This window comes from Neoarius graeffei, chromosome 16 (genome assembly GCF_027579695.1).
Source record: "Neoarius graeffei isolate fNeoGra1 chromosome 16, fNeoGra1.pri, whole genome shotgun sequence".
NCBI classification, from domain to species: Eukaryota; Metazoa; Chordata; class Actinopteri; order Siluriformes; family Ariidae; genus Neoarius; species Neoarius graeffei.
Genome location: NC_083584.1, coordinates 32,214,381 through 32,229,767, shown reverse-complemented (window position 1 = coordinate 32,229,767; position 15,387 = coordinate 32,214,381). Strand labels below are relative to the sequence as shown.

General features: G+C 43.0%; 1 protein-coding gene across 10 annotated transcripts in view; it reads left to right on the top strand.

The window, feature by feature from the left end:
- Nucleotides 1-15,387, top strand: part of macf1a (microtubule actin crosslinking factor 1a) — a 413,795-nt gene that overhangs the window by 261,607 nt on the left and 136,801 nt on the right. For all 10 annotated transcript variants that reach the window (XM_060942802.1, XM_060942796.1, XM_060942794.1 and 7 more), the window contains 9 exons: nt 819-973; nt 3,203-3,491; nt 3,763-3,891; nt 4,059-4,136; nt 5,171-5,332; nt 8,091-8,195; nt 8,397-8,492; nt 8,569-8,694; nt 14,953-15,105. In XM_060942802.1, the coding sequence (XP_060798785.1) occupies nt 819-973; nt 3,203-3,491; nt 3,763-3,891; nt 4,059-4,136; nt 5,171-5,332; nt 8,091-8,195; nt 8,397-8,492; nt 8,569-8,694; nt 14,953-15,105 (1,293 nt within the window). The remainder of the gene's footprint in view (nt 1-818; nt 974-3,202; nt 3,492-3,762; nt 3,892-4,058; nt 4,137-5,170; nt 5,333-8,090; nt 8,196-8,396; nt 8,493-8,568; nt 8,695-14,952; nt 15,106-15,387) is intronic.

Sequence of the window (15,387 nt, the reverse complement as noted above, 5' to 3'; positions counted from 1 at the left end):
AATGACAATCAACCCTATAGACAAATGTTACAAATGTTGATGCTGTGTTTGTACCATCAAAGTCTACATGATGCTGTTTCATACAAAAGTGCTCAAAAATAAATTCTCAAATATAATTTGGTTTTGTTTAATTTTTCATAACGGCTCAGCTCAGACTGTCGTGTCGGCCCCAAGATAAATCACAGGTTTAACTTGATGCAGTCGTTCATGTGGCATGGATCATGTCATAACAGCATCGCACATCCCAGAGTGTTTTATTCCTTACATATTTCTCAATTTATCCATAATTGCTTATGGCATTGATTACATTCTCTGCATTCTGTGTTTTCATTTTGTCTTATTTCTATCAACAAAGGCACGGTGAAGATTCGGGTTTTTTTTTTTTGTTTTTTTAAATCATGTACAATTTAAATACCCTTGGACAATGAGCCTTTTTGTCAGTATTGTAGCTACTATAAGATGGTCAGCTAGCCAGTTGATCATTCATGAGTCACGTACGTCATGAAATCTTTTACCGCTGTGCCTTATGACGTATGCTACTCGTCATAAACGCCTCCTTTTATGTACCTTACATGGCACGTTACTTTTACTTCACAGTGGCACGTATGAATTACAGTCAATGCCTAAAACATTCTTCCGTCATAAGGCACAGCGGTAAAAGATTTCATGGCGTACGTTAAACCAAACCTTTTGTCTGTGTTAACAGTGGCATCATTGTGCATCAAATTGATGCAGTCACTTTTACAGATCCAGCATCCTGTGGTTTTGAAAATGCGGTGGAAAAATACCCTAAATGTCCACGGTGTGTGTGATTGCAGGACATGTCTCAGCTGGAGAGAGGAGAACAAGCGCGCTGTGAGCAGGAGCTGGGTGCGTACCTGCAGGACTGCGAGGCTCTGGTCCGCCAAATGCAGCTGGACCTGCAAATCCTCCGAGAGGAAAAGTACTACCAAGTAGAGCAGCTGGCCTTCAGGTTTGTGAAAGCGAGAAACATCAAGGGTGTCAATGTTACAGAAAAGTGTGCATGAGAGAATAGTGAAAAAGTTTCACTTTTTAAAAAAAAAAATTTTATATACCATATTAAAGTGCATATCACGGGTAAATTCAGGAACAAGATCAATGTAATTCTCCTATTTTATATTAAACTTTGGTCAAATATCTGTCACATTTTGTGCAATGTTTTTACCTTGCGCAATACCAGAAAAATTCAGTTGAAATCAAGCCATTTGAGGCGAATTGGTCCGCCTCTGAAAAAACTTCGCATTTGGATTTCCCGGCAAACATTGATTTTCGTGACGTGGCGTGCGGGACGCCTCCTTCTGAATCCTACGTCAGCGCTGGTTTGTTTGAGAAAACGACCTGGTGGTTTTCTGCAGATTTCTTCAACGTTATTGCGTAATTATTAACCCATTGACGCCGGATGCTGCGTCGCGCAACATTGCCCCTAGCGCTGGTTGTTGCATAACGCAACATTGCCCCAAATGCTGGTTGCTGCATAACGCAGCATTGTTGATTTGTCATTATTTTCAAGACGCATGCCAGATTTTTTTTTTTTTTTATAAAAATGTTAGTGTTAATGCTGAATGAGCATGATCCAATAAAAGCAGAGAATTTTATCTTTTAAATGCAACTTATTTCATGTCTTTGTGCTTCAGAGGCTGAGATATTGAATTTTTCATAGGCGTTTTCAATTAATTATTTTTATTTCAGAAAACCCTCAGGCAGATGGGGACCTTTTTCTAAAAACTGGCTTAGGCATTTGCAGATGTTTTTTTGCAGGCGTTTCAGGCATCAATGGGTTAAAATGGTTAGCAGATGTATCGTAGGACGGTGTAGCAACACCAATCTTGATGGGATTAGTACTCCTCGTTTCCCAAAAGACCGGACACTCACTACGTTTACATGCACATAGAGAGAATCGAATTTCTGCCGTTGCTCGACTGAAATCGAAGTTCAAAATGCCATGTATACACCTTAATTCGGCTGAAATTGAACCGAAGTTGATTTCTCGGAATCGAGCTACACGACCTAGTTTATGCGATTTCTGCCGAGCTACTTTGTGCATGTATACCCTATCGAGCTACTTGTCGAGCTACTTCCGGAAGTGACGAGTGATGAGACCACAAGCGGGAAACACAACAGCCTCGGTCGGCATGACAACGAATCATGACAACGGCATGAATCTTTTCTTCTTGTGGCATTGTTTGCACTGTTAAAATTTAGCTCACTTACTGTATCACCAAATACATCTGTACAGCTGTTGCATAGCTGTGAATTGTGTACATAAACAAGTCATTGTATTTGTGTGTGTGTGTGTGTGTGTGTGTGTGTGTGTGTGTGTGTGTATATATATATATGTGTCCAACATCTGAAGAATGTCAATAAAAACAAAACAATTGAACTTTTTGTGTGTTTATTAAGACATAAGTTAAATTGTAAGCAAAAAAAATATTTTTTTGTAAGCAAAAAATGGACTTCAGAAAAATATTATTGTGCAAAATAAGTTGTCTTACAAAACAGTGGTCTGCGCCGGACAGTTTGTAGCCATAGTCTGTTAGAGCAAGCCTAACAGCTTGAGCACGGAACTGCTAGTGTTGCCAGATTGGGGGTTTTAAGTGCATTTTAGCGGATTTGAACATGTTTTGGGCTGGAAAACGTCAGCAGTATCTGGCAACACTTTAGCTCTTCTTCATGATGACAACCGGAAGTGTACCAACACGATGGGGCGTGTAGCGCCACATGTGGCTCGGGCGCACAATGCACCTTGCACAATAGCCCGATTTCACTTGTGCATGTAGGATTGGATTTCTCTGGCACCCCTGCTGGGACCCTTTGCTCGATTACCAACAGCAGCTCGATTTGGACGTGCATGTAAACGTAGTCACTGAGAGAGAAATGGGAGCGCTTGGTCTACACAGGCTGTGCACTGAAACCGTGCAAAGCTCGCGCAGCCTGCTGGCGCTTCCGCAGGTGACGTCACGAATCTGGCTCCAGACTCCCTTGGGATTTTTCCAGACACGTTTTATTTTATTTTTTTTCTGCTGTAGACAGATGGCCTTGTGCAAAATTACCCTTCTGGATGAGTGCGTAAAGGGGACATACTTTCATATAAAAAAACGAAATTGGTCCAGACCTTTAAGATCAGTGTCTATCTGTTGACGTGGCTGATTCTTCTTTCTCTGTGTCTTCCGCTTTGCTGTAGAGTGACCCGTCTGCAGGAGGAGCTGGTCTCCCTGCGACTGCAGTGCTCCAGTGTTTACAGAAAAGGCCACTTCCTTTCAGGAGGAACGACGGGAGAACAGACTCAGAGGCTCTCCTCGGGGAGCTTGGCCACGCTTGGAGCTCAGACATTGCTGGGCGCAGCAGGCGTCATGGCGAACCTGCTCAGACGGCCCATGTCTCGCTCCGAACTGGTGGCCATGTCCTCGTCAGAGGACGAAGGGAGCCTGCGTTTCATTTACGAGCTTCTGGGATGGGTAGAGGCAACGCAGGTTCGAATGAATTATATACTCATTTGACCCAAATTTTAAATGAGTGTCTTTTCACGCAGTACATTCAGGACTTCCTATAAACGTTAGGATTTGACACTTGTTTGCTTCGGATTTCTTCACAAGCTTCTCAGTTTGAACAAAATCCAAATGTTTAAAAATGAAAGTTTTAAATGGTGTGCGCCGTATAAATGATCAGCACATACCTAAAGAACATGAAATGAAAAATATAAGTGTAGAGTATGTAAGACTAGAGCCCCTGTGTGTGTGGTAGGAGCTGCTGGAGCGGGCTGAGTGGGGCTCCGACCTGCCGTCTGTAGATCAGCACTTGCAGGATCACCACACAATCCACGCTGCCGTAGAAGACCTGCTGCACAGCCTGAAGGAGGCTCGTAGTTATGAGGTACTTGTGTGTATACACACACGTGCGTGCACTCACTCACTCACTCACTCACTCACTCACTCACTCACTCACTCACTCACTCACTCACTCACTCACTCCCTGTGTTGATCACATCTCTCTGACCTCTGTATTGATTGACTCATCTGTGTGCTGTTTGTTCTCTTCAGCCGAGCGTCTCTTCCAGTTTCCGAAGCAATTATTCCGAAACCTTGGCCAAGCTGGAGAACCAGTACTGCAAACTGCTCGTGAGTGTGGATTTGCTTTTTAATGTTTGTGTCTCACTGCAATGTACATTAATCCTCATCAGGGTGTGACAGAGTTCACTCCATGACCAACACTACGTTCACACTGCAAGGCTTAATGCTCAATTCTGATTTTTTTGTGAAATCCGATTTTTTTTGTGAGGTCGTTCACATTAACAAATATATGCGACTTGTATGTGATCCTCAGTATGAACGAAAAGCGACCTAAAAGTGTTCCGCATGCGCATTGCAGGATACGACGACGTCACACGCAGTGAGCATGGCCAGTGTTTACGGAAGTAACCTAAAGTTTCCTGTGTATGACAGTAGCCAGCATGGAGTACCTGGCGATGATGCAGTTGTTGTTGCGACGGAGCCAGAACATGCACAATAGCCTGATGTTAAGGAGGAGGTTGAGAAGGAAGAGGGCAAGGGTTTTGGCTCAGGCGTTCTGCGGGGTAGTGACTGCAACCTCCGTTCAAAGGAACATGTCATGCGCCATGTTTTTGTAACTTTTTTGAGAGACCCACCACCTACTTCAGCGCAGAATAGTGACGTTTGTGGCTTGTTGATGACGTGTAAGTCGGATGAATGCGACCTGGCGGTTCAGACTGAAGTCGCATATGAAAAGAGCGGATAGGAATCGGAATTAGGACCACATATCCAAACGGCCTGGGTCGGATTTGAAAAAATCGGATCTGTGTCGTTCATATTGTCAATAAAAGATCGGATACAGGTCACATATGGGCGAAAAAATCGGATTTGAGTCACTTCAGCCTGCAGTGTGAACGTAGTGCAAGAGCAGGGTGCAGAGAGTCTGCACATGACACAGAGAAGCAAATGTATAGCATCTGTCTGTGACACGCACAGTGTTCTCATCTCCTTTTAGCTCAGTGAAGTCTCTGGAGCCAAGTATTTAAAACTTGAGAGAGTTAAGAGAGAGAGAGAGAGCGATCTGTCAAGGGGGAATGAGGGTGTGTGTGTGTTTCGATGGGGCTGAAGGATGAAACCAGTTCGAATGATTTCTGTTGCCGTAGGAGCGTTCGTCATGGCGACTGCGCTGCCTGGAGAGCTTGCGAGCGTTTGTGTCCCATTGCACTGAAGAGCTCATTTGGCTCAACGAGAAGGAAGAGGAGGAGCTGGCCTTCGACTGGAGCGAAAACAACACCAACATGGTTGCAAAGAGAGAACAGTATGCTGTGAGTGACAGTAACAGAATAAAATGCATCATATATCCAGGTTAAGATCACTGTTCAGTATCACACATCGGATTCCGTATGGAAGAGCGCAGTATCTTTTTTTTTTTTCCCCCTTTTCTTTCAACCTCCATCTACCATAAGGCGCAACAAATTTTAAAATACCCCGACCACCCACTTTTTGGGGAATTTAGTTTGCTCCCCTCAGGCCGCCGTTTTAGAATTCCTACTGTAAGGGCAAGGCGTGCCAGAGATTCTTTTATTTTATTTTTTTTTTTTGGGGGGGGGGCTTTTTTCACCTCTATTGGACAGGACAGTGCAGAGACAGGAAACGAGCGGGAGAGAGAGACGGGGAGGGACGGGGAAACGACCCCGGGTCGGAACCGAACCCGGGCCCCCAGATCCACGGCACGGCGCCTCATCCACCTGAGCCACGACGCCCCCAGATTCTTTTATTTTAGTGGCTATTAGGACCCTTAATTCATTAAGGGACACCTAATTTTTTTTTCCTCCTATTTTTTCTGTAGTTACTGTTATTGTCTAGCCTGGCAAGCCAGACTAAATGTGAATATTTAGTCTGGCCTCGATCCGTAGACATTTCCGAAGGGGGTGGGCGGAACAAACCGCTGTCTTTCAAACTGTCTCTGTGCGTATAGGCCAACGCTCTGACCAATCAGCGCAACAGTGACTGTGACGTAGTCAGAGCGACAGAAAGCAGTGGGGGAGGCCTTGAAATAAATAATTTTTCAAAATGCGTATTAATTAATAAACAGGTTCTAGATATTAAGAAGTTTGGAGATAATGACCACAAGTTTGGAGTCTGCACCACATACACTTTTTTTCCAAGTGTTTTTCAAGGGTTTGCTTAAACTGTTTTTGAGAGTTTTTATTTAGTGGTGTTTGGTGAAATAATTTCCCTTAAATTTAAAATAACGGGAAAATAAGAAACAATCAAAAAGTAATGTTTCAAAGCTGTTTATTAATTCTTCGTACTGCACAAACTAGCCCCATCCTTTTGGCTACGAGCGGAGCCAGCTGGTAGATCAGACTTTTGCCATAGCCGGTCGGCAAAACAGCGAAAATGTCCTTCTTGAAAAGGAATGAGTGGAGAGCCTCTTCCTGCTCATGTTTCAACGAAAACTCCAAGTCTAATTCTTCTAAAACTGATTCCAAAGCGGAGTCAAACGCGCGCTGTTCACTAGCCGTAGCCATCTTTCCTGCTGTGCTTTCTCCAGCGTCGCGCAGCTTTGTCGTCACTCCTGCAAAAGCCCGCCCAAAGAATCCAAACAAAAACCTTGCGTTGTGATTGGCGGGCACAATTTGATGCCCGGGGTGTTTTTGTTTATATGGTGCGAGGCTAGACCCACTCGCTAGGCAAAAATATTTTTGGCCGCTAGGCGGGTGGGTCTAGTTTACTAGGCTAGTTATTGTCATTTGCTTAGTGGCAATAAGTAACAGTGACAGTTATGAGTTGGGTGGGTACAGTATATCTATTTGAGTAATGCGTTTGTGTGTAAATATATTATGAATGTGTCTGTGTGGTCCATGTCTGTTTTCTTAACTCGTGTTCTCTGAATACCTGCTGCATACCAAATTTCCTTTTTTAAAGGATAATAAATCTGAAACTTGAACATATCTGGATAAGCACGAACAAAAATCTAAACGTTTCCCTGTACTGATTAAAACATGCTTACATGCCTCTCACTTATAATGGACGTCTATAGTTGAATACCACAAATAAAGATTTAAACTGCAGAGCTACATGATGCAAAGTCAAACCAACAGCCACTTCACATCAGTTCTGTGGAACACACACATACACATGTGACTACCATCAGTTGTTTTCTTCTTAAACCTGTGTGTGAAAAAAGTTTAAATCCAATGAGATCACACTTCTACGTTCTATATAATGGGAATTCTTCGATCTACATTCACTGGATATGAACAGTCGCGTGCTCTGATTGGCTACTCTGCTACGAGGCTATCAGCTCATATACCATGAGTAGGGAAAAACAAAATGGTGGGAGTGTGTTGCTGAACAAACCAAGGATGAAATAAAAACTACTCGAAAACAAAACCCTATAAAATGCAAAAAAAAAAAAAAGCAGCAAAATATGGAATAAAAGTATTTGATGGTAAAATGTCTTTTATTTTTTTCAAGAATCGTTGTAGCATTTTTCACAAATTGCTACTGTGATTTCGCCGGTTTGTTTACATCCTATGTGGAAATGATTTTGTCGGACGTTTTGTATAAACTATTTATTTCTCAAATTTGCAAAAAATAAAAATGCTCAGTTTCTCAAAATCCAGTCAATGTGGGTAGACTAAATTATTCCACTCAGTCTCGTCGTACACGGCTTATAGTCAACTCGGCGCTACGTGCCTCATCGGCTATCAGCTCACGTACGACTCGATTTCGTGGAATAACCGTTCAATATATTTAAGTCTTGCCACAGTTTTATACAACTTGCGAACACTGGAGTAGTAAATAATTGAGTTTCAGGGATTCTGAAACTCATCTCCCCCCAAATTTGGTCAACTGCTATTTCCTACCCACCAGCCAGCTACTGCTCGTTCTATCACAGCGCAGTTTAACACACACTGAGGAATGTGCTATTTACCGTCTTCTACATACCTGAGTTCATAGACGTCTGTGATTGGCTAGTGTAGCTCTGATTCACAAGGAGGCATGAATAACACCATCCCTCTGCATATTAGTAGTAGATTGGTACTTCGTTTGATTGATGTATTCATTTCACAGGAATTGAGGGCAGAGCTGGAGGAAAAACAGGAAGTGATGCACTCCCTACAGGAAACAGCCGATCAGCTGTGTCGGGAGAATCACCCAGCCAAACAGACTGTCGAGGTGAGCTTTCAGTCAGTACTACTCCAAGTGTAATCATATGAATGATAGACCCTTCATGTTCACGTCACTATCGTTTAAATTAATCTAGCTGGAATTAGAAATTTCCCATCCACACTGGGCCAAGTGGCTAATAATTATATGTTTAGGAGTATTATTGGCTTTACTTTTATTCACCTTGATGCCAGCTATGCTCTCTGACAGGCCTACAGAGCTGCCTTGCAGACACAATGGCAGTGGGTTGGACAGCTGTGTGTATGTGTGGAGCAACATCTCAAGGACAACACTGCCTACTTTCAGGTAGTGTCGACCAAAAAAAAAAAAATCTAAAATGCATGCATTTTTCTGAATGTAACCATTGTGATGCCGTTCTTAGTTCATGAGCGATGCACGGGAGTGCGAGACGTACCTGCGACAGCTTCAGGACACCATAAAGCGGCAGTACACATGTGACCAAAACAGCAGACTAGGCAAACTGGAGGACCTGCTGCAGGACTCCATGGTAAGGCTGGTGTATTCTCTGATTACACATACAGAGATCGATTGCCCTGAATAACACTCAGTAGATGGTACAGGGAGAAAGGGCGGCACACAGAGCAGGCACGAGCAGTGTAGATTTCCTCTCTGACCATCGGAAGAAGAGACAGCGTTGGCACAGGATGCTGGATGGATTGCTCTAGTGAAGGGGTGTAACGGAGTGACACTGTTTGTTTTTAGTGTTCCAAATAGCCTTATCTAAGTGAGGGTGGCCTAAACCTGAAAGAGTTTTTTTTAATTATTTGATGAAGTCTGAAGCCAATTACTAAACCCTTTGAAACATTGGAAAACACTGGAAGGAGAAGAAAAAATTGGTTGAAATGCAAGCACGGTTTGAATTCTGGCTCTGCTGTACAGCTCTGCGTCACTCAAAGTTCTTATGATTTTAGATAGAAGAATTTCTGGTCAACTTTTTTTTTTTTTTTTTTTAAATCTGAACAGTGCACCTCCTGTTTCTATCGGTTTAGCAGACGCTCGTATCCAGAGCTACGTACAACGAGTGCGAAAGTCAGGTGCATGAAGTGCTGAGCTCCTAGACATGAAAGTTCTAGTGCCAGCTGAGCAGTTGACAACAATGCCTTGTGTAATATTCTCATCTTATCTCATTATCTCTAGCCGCTTTATCCTGTTCTACAGGGTCGCAGGCAAGCTGGAGCCTATCCCAGCTGACTACGGGCGAAAGGCGGGGTACACCTTGGACGAGTCGCCAGGTCATCACAGGGCTGACACATAGACACAGACAACCATTCACACTCACATTCACACCTACGCTCAATTTAGAGTCACCAGTTAACCTAACCTGCATGTCTTTGGACTGTGGGGGAAACCGGAGCACCCGGAGGAAACCCACGCGAACACGGGGAGAACATGCAAACTCCACACAGAAAGGCCCTCGCCGGCCACGGGGCTCGAACCCGGACCTTCTTGCTGTGAGGCGACAGCGCTAACCACTACACCACCGTGCCGCCCATGTGTAATATTCTGTTGAAGTATTAAAGGAATAGTCCACCGTACTTCCATAATGAAATATGCTCTTATCTGAATTGAGACGAGCTGCTCCGTACCTCTCCGAGCTTTGCGCGACCTCCCAGTCAGTCAGACGCAGTCAGACGCGCTGTCACTCCTGTTAGCAGTGTAGCTAGGCTCAGCATGGCCAACGGTATTTTTTGGGGCTGTAGTTAGATGCGACCAAACTCTTCCACGTTTTTCCAGTTTACATAGGTTTATATGACCAGTGATATGAAACAAGTTCAGTTAAAAAAATTGAAACGTAGCAATTTTCTATGCTATGGAAAGTCCGCACTATAATGACAGGCGTACTAACACCTTCTGCGCGCTTCGGCAGCGCATTGATACGGAGCTCAGATATCAATGCGCTGCCGAAGCGCGCAGAAGGTGTTAGTACGCCTGTCATTATAGTGTGGACTTTCCATAGCATAGAAAATCGCTACGTTTCAATTTGTGTAACTGAACTTGTTTCATATAAACCTATGTAAACAGGAAAAACGCGGAAGAGTTTGGTCGCATCTAACTACAGCCCCAAAAAATACCATTGGCCATGCTGAGCCTAGCTACATTGCTAACAGGAGTGACAGCGCGTCTGACTGCATCTGACTGACTGGGAGGTCGCGCAAAGCTCGGAGAGGTACGGAGCAGCTCGTCTCAATTCAGATAAGAGCATATTTCATTATGGAAGTACGGTGGACTGTTCCTTTAATACTCAAACAGCCAAGGAAACAAACCAACCATATGAAGTACAACTAAATAGAGAAGTCAAACAGTTAACCCCAGGTTAGACAGAACACAGCCTGGGTTGGTTTAGACCGATACACAGTGGGAAGGGAAGAGGTGGGTCTTCAGTCTCCGCTTGAAGGTGGTCGGGGAGTCGGCAGTTCTGACCTCAATGGGAAGGTCCTTCCACCAAGAGGGAACCAGGACAGACGGCAGTCTTGAGTGGGCTGGGCAGGAGCGGAGAGGAGGAGGGGCCAGATTTGACTCGTCTGTTCTTATTCACTTATAACCTACTGTAGTGATATGCGCATTAAACTTAAGTACACTTAACATAATACAGTCTGAGATGCAAGCAAGACATTCTTGGCTTCTTTGAGTGCGGGTCTCCAGTCCTTCAGGTCATTGTCAACTTGTTTGGTCCACGTCCACATTTGGTACTGATCACTGCACTTTCTACTCTGTGAGCCGCTTTATTCAGGGAAGTCTAGAGGATTAGTCATCTCCAAATCATTCCGACCTTCATTTCTGGATTTTGTCCTCGACTGTGGGTGGCTGTTCACGTCTTCGTCTGATGGTCTCGTAGACGGTCATGAAGGGAAACTCTCAGGATTAAGTTTTGTGCTCGTTTGCCAAGCGTGGAGAAATGCTGTCTAAAATACTCCAGCAAACACACCAACATATACTGCCTTCGAGGTTATCCTCATAAAGACCAGAAAGAAAATATCAGATGTTTATAAAGTGTATTGTCCGAGATGTATTTGGAAGTCATATGTTTCTTGTCTGGACTTGTTGCTTTTAAAATGAAAAGCATGCTGTTGAGACATCTTGAGTCTCGGTTTCTGAGAGGAGTTCTCACTGGGGGTAAAGATTCATCTAACTCAATGTTCGTTCGACAGATGCCTCTGCACAGCTGTTTTTAATTTGCTGTTTGGAAAATAACACACATGCTGCTTCTGACTGATTTTCTTGACGCAGATCCGTTTTGCTCCATGCCTCTCACAACTGCGGGGTTATAGTTTCCACCTCAATTTTGGGGAAAACGCACCTTGGCATTGGATCACCACTCAACAGCACCAGCCCCAACCCAGCATTAATTCTCTCAGCGCTCTCGAAACCACTTGTAAAATTCCAGACCGGAGTGTAATACCATTAGCACTGCCTCGATTTGTCTCCGCTTCTCAGAGCCAGCGCTGTAATGAATCCCTAATTAACCCTCAGACTCATGGAGGCCAGAGAAAAGGTTAGAATTTTGCTCGTTATTTATACCAGCATCCAGCTGAGATGTTAACTGCAGAGACACAATCCTACACTCATGTTAGCACAGGGATCACTCATTAACTTTGACCTCTTTGGTGGTGGGAGCCATTAATCTAGATCCTTGGTATAGAAAATGTGTGTGGCTTCTTTTTATTGTGGGGATATTGATTTGTTGCAGTTTGTAGAAATATTTAGAAGTTTTTAAACGTTCAACTTCTGCGTTAATGATTTCAATTATGGTTAATTTTGAATAGAAAACTGGAGAATTCTTGATTTCTCCCTTTATAGGTGGACTAGATACAGTGGTGCTTGAAAGTTTGTGAACCCTTTAGAATTGTCTATATTTCTGCATAAATATGACCTAAAACAACATCAGATTTTCACACAAGTCCTAAAAGTAGATAAAGAGAACCCAGTTAAACAAATGAGACAAAAATATTATACTTGGTCATTTATTTATTGAGGAAAATGATCCAATATTACATATCTGTGAGTGGCAAAAGTATGTGAACCTTTGCTTTCAGTATCTGGTGTGACCCCCTTGTGCAGCAATAACTGCAACTAAACGTTTGCGGTAACTGTTGATCAGTCCTGCACACCGGCTTGGAGGAATTTTAGCCCATTCCTCCGGACAGAACAGCTTCAACTCTGGGATGTTGGTGGGTTTCCTCACATGAACTGCTCGCTTCAGGTCCTTCCACAACATTTCCATTGGATTAAGGTCAGGACTTTGACTTGGCCATTCCAAAACATTAACTTTATTCTTCTTTAACCATTCTTTGGTAGAACGACTTGTGTGCTTAGGGTCGTTGTCTTGCTGCATGACCCACCTTCTCTAGAGATTCAGTTCATGGACAGATGTCCTGACATTTTCCTTTAGAATTTGCTGGTATAATTCAGAATTCATTGTTCCATCAATGATGGCAAGCCGTCCTGGCCCAGATGCAGCAAAACAGGCTCAAACCGTGATACTACCACCACCATGTTTCACAGATGGGATAAGGTTTGTATGCTGGAATGCAGTGTTTTCCTTTCTCCAAACATAACGCTTCTCATTTAAACCAAAAAGTTCTATTTTAGTCTTATCCATCCACAAAACATTTTCCCAACAGCCTTCTGGCTTGTCCATGTGATCTTTAGCAAACTGCAGATGAGCAGCAATGTTCTTTTTGGAGAGCAGTGGCTTTCTCCTTGCAACCCTGCCATGCACACCATTGTTGTTCAGTGTTCTCCTGATGGTGGACTCATGAACATTAACATTAGCCAATGTGAGAGAGGCCTTCAGTTGCTTAGAAGTTACCCTGGGGTCCTTTGTGAGCTCGCCGACTATTACACACCTTGCTCTTGGAGTGATCTTTGTTGGTCGACCACTCCTGGGGAGGGTAACAATGGTCTTGAATTTCCTCCATTTGTACACAATCTGTCTGACTGTGGATTGGTGGAATCCAAACCCTTTAGAGATGGTTTTGTAAAATTTTCCAGCCTGATGAGCATCAACAACGCTTTTTCTGAGGTCCTCAGAAATCTCCTTTGTTCGTTCCATGATACACTTCCACAGACATGTGTTGTGAAGATCAGACTTTGATAGATCCCTGTTCTTTAAATAAAACAGGGTGCCCACTCACACCTGATTGTCATCCCATTGATTGAAAACACCGGACTCTAATTTCACCTTCAAATTAACTGCTAATCCTAGAGGTTCACATACTTTTGCCACTCACAGATATGTAATATTGTATCATTTTCCTCAATAAATAAATGACCAAGTATAATATTTTTGTCTCATTTGTTTAACTGGGTTCTCTTTATCTACTTTTAGGACTTGTGTGAAAATCTGATGATGTTTTAGGTCATATTTATGCAGAAATATAGAAAATTCTAAAGGGTTCACAAACTTTCAAGCACTACTGTATTTGGTAGAAAATGAGCTGTGTGTGTTCAAGCCTGCAGTACGAAATAGGTTCTCTCAGTGGAGTTAATGGTAGGGCAATTCCACGGGTAACTGACGCAACGTTCAGAGGGTTTAAAATTTAAACTGTGTGGCTATTATAGAAAGAGCAAACTCAAACACATGTATGATGACTTAAGGCCCAAAGGCCATCTTGGACAACACAGAGTTTTTCCCAGATATGAATAATTTATTTAGTGGCATGCAGATAACATTGGTAACTGACGCAACTTGGAGAATTCAACAACTGCGAACACACAAGTACAAACGCCAATTTCTGTGAAACTTGTTGCAATTTTATTCACATTTTTTTCCGACTTTGCTTTTAACATCCCATAGGATACAATGAAAGAAATAAACTATGAAAAATGTTTAGAAATGACAGTTGAGATCATGGAATGTACAGTAACTGACGCAACATTCTTGGTAACTGATGCAACACTTTCCAAATTTACATATGATTTGATGTACAGAGAGAGATGAAATGTGGTAATTTTTCTCTTTCTTAGTCACATCAGTGAACAAAGCTACTTGTTAGATCTAAAAGGCCCCAAAGCTGTGATAATTACTCAACGGAATCAGTTTTTTCATGGAAATGTCAAGAATGAGGTCCATTTGATACAAAACAGTTTAACTTACCTGGTGAGGACTTTTGACAGCAGTTTGATTAGATGAGATGAGATTAGATTAGATAAGAGAGAACTTTATTGATCCCTTTGGGAGGGTTCCCTCTGGGAAATAAAAATTCCAGCAGCATCATTACAGGAGAAACAGAAAATAGAGAAAACTTCTAGATAAATTAAGTATCGACACAAATATAAAAAATAAGATATGAAAAAGAGGAAAAAAAAGTCCAGCAGGAGAGGTATTGCACATTTATATTGCACATTGTCCAGTAAGTGAGTGCTTCTTTGTGTTTGTTAGTTTTGGGTTTAAAGTATGTGCTTGGATCTGCCAATTTCAAAATGGCTGCCAGTCGTGACACGAGTTCAGCACAAAAATATTGACTGCAGTGAATGAACCAATCAAATTTAATTCCGGGGCGGCACTGGTGACTCTAAATTGAGCGTAGGTGTGAATGTGAGTGTGAATGGTTGTCTGTGTCTATGTGTCAGCCCTGTGATGACCTGGCGACTTGTCCAGGGTGTACCCCGCCTTTCGCCTGTAGTCAGCTGGAATAGGCTCCAGCTTGCCTGCGACCCTGTAGAACAGGATAAAGCAGCTAGCGATAATGAGATGAGATGAGATTTTTATGCAAATTAACTGATACATAATTGTTCTCAACAGGAGGAGAAGGAACAGCTGATCAAGTACCGTAGTTCAGTGGCCAGCCTGGTAGGGCGGGCCAAGACGGTGGTCCAGCTCCGCCCACGTAGCGCTGACTTCATTCTGGGTACCACCACACTCATCCGTGGCATCTGTGACTACAAACAAATAGAGGTATGACCCCTATAAATGATGCACTCGTACTTACACCCACCGCAGCTCCGTATTGAACTTTTCTAGCATTAAGAGCTGATCTCCTTTTTTTTTTTTTTAAGGCTGATTTCCATTCTGCCCTGCTAGACCCATGCCCTCAAGCCCTTTTGCTATCCAGTTCAATGAAACGTGCCTCTGTAGAATCAAACTCGCGGTCTGTCACCAAAACCTTTGCGCATTGTAGCGATCATTGCAAACCCGTTGATGAATTATTATAGCATTGTTTGGAGCTCGTTGCTTACC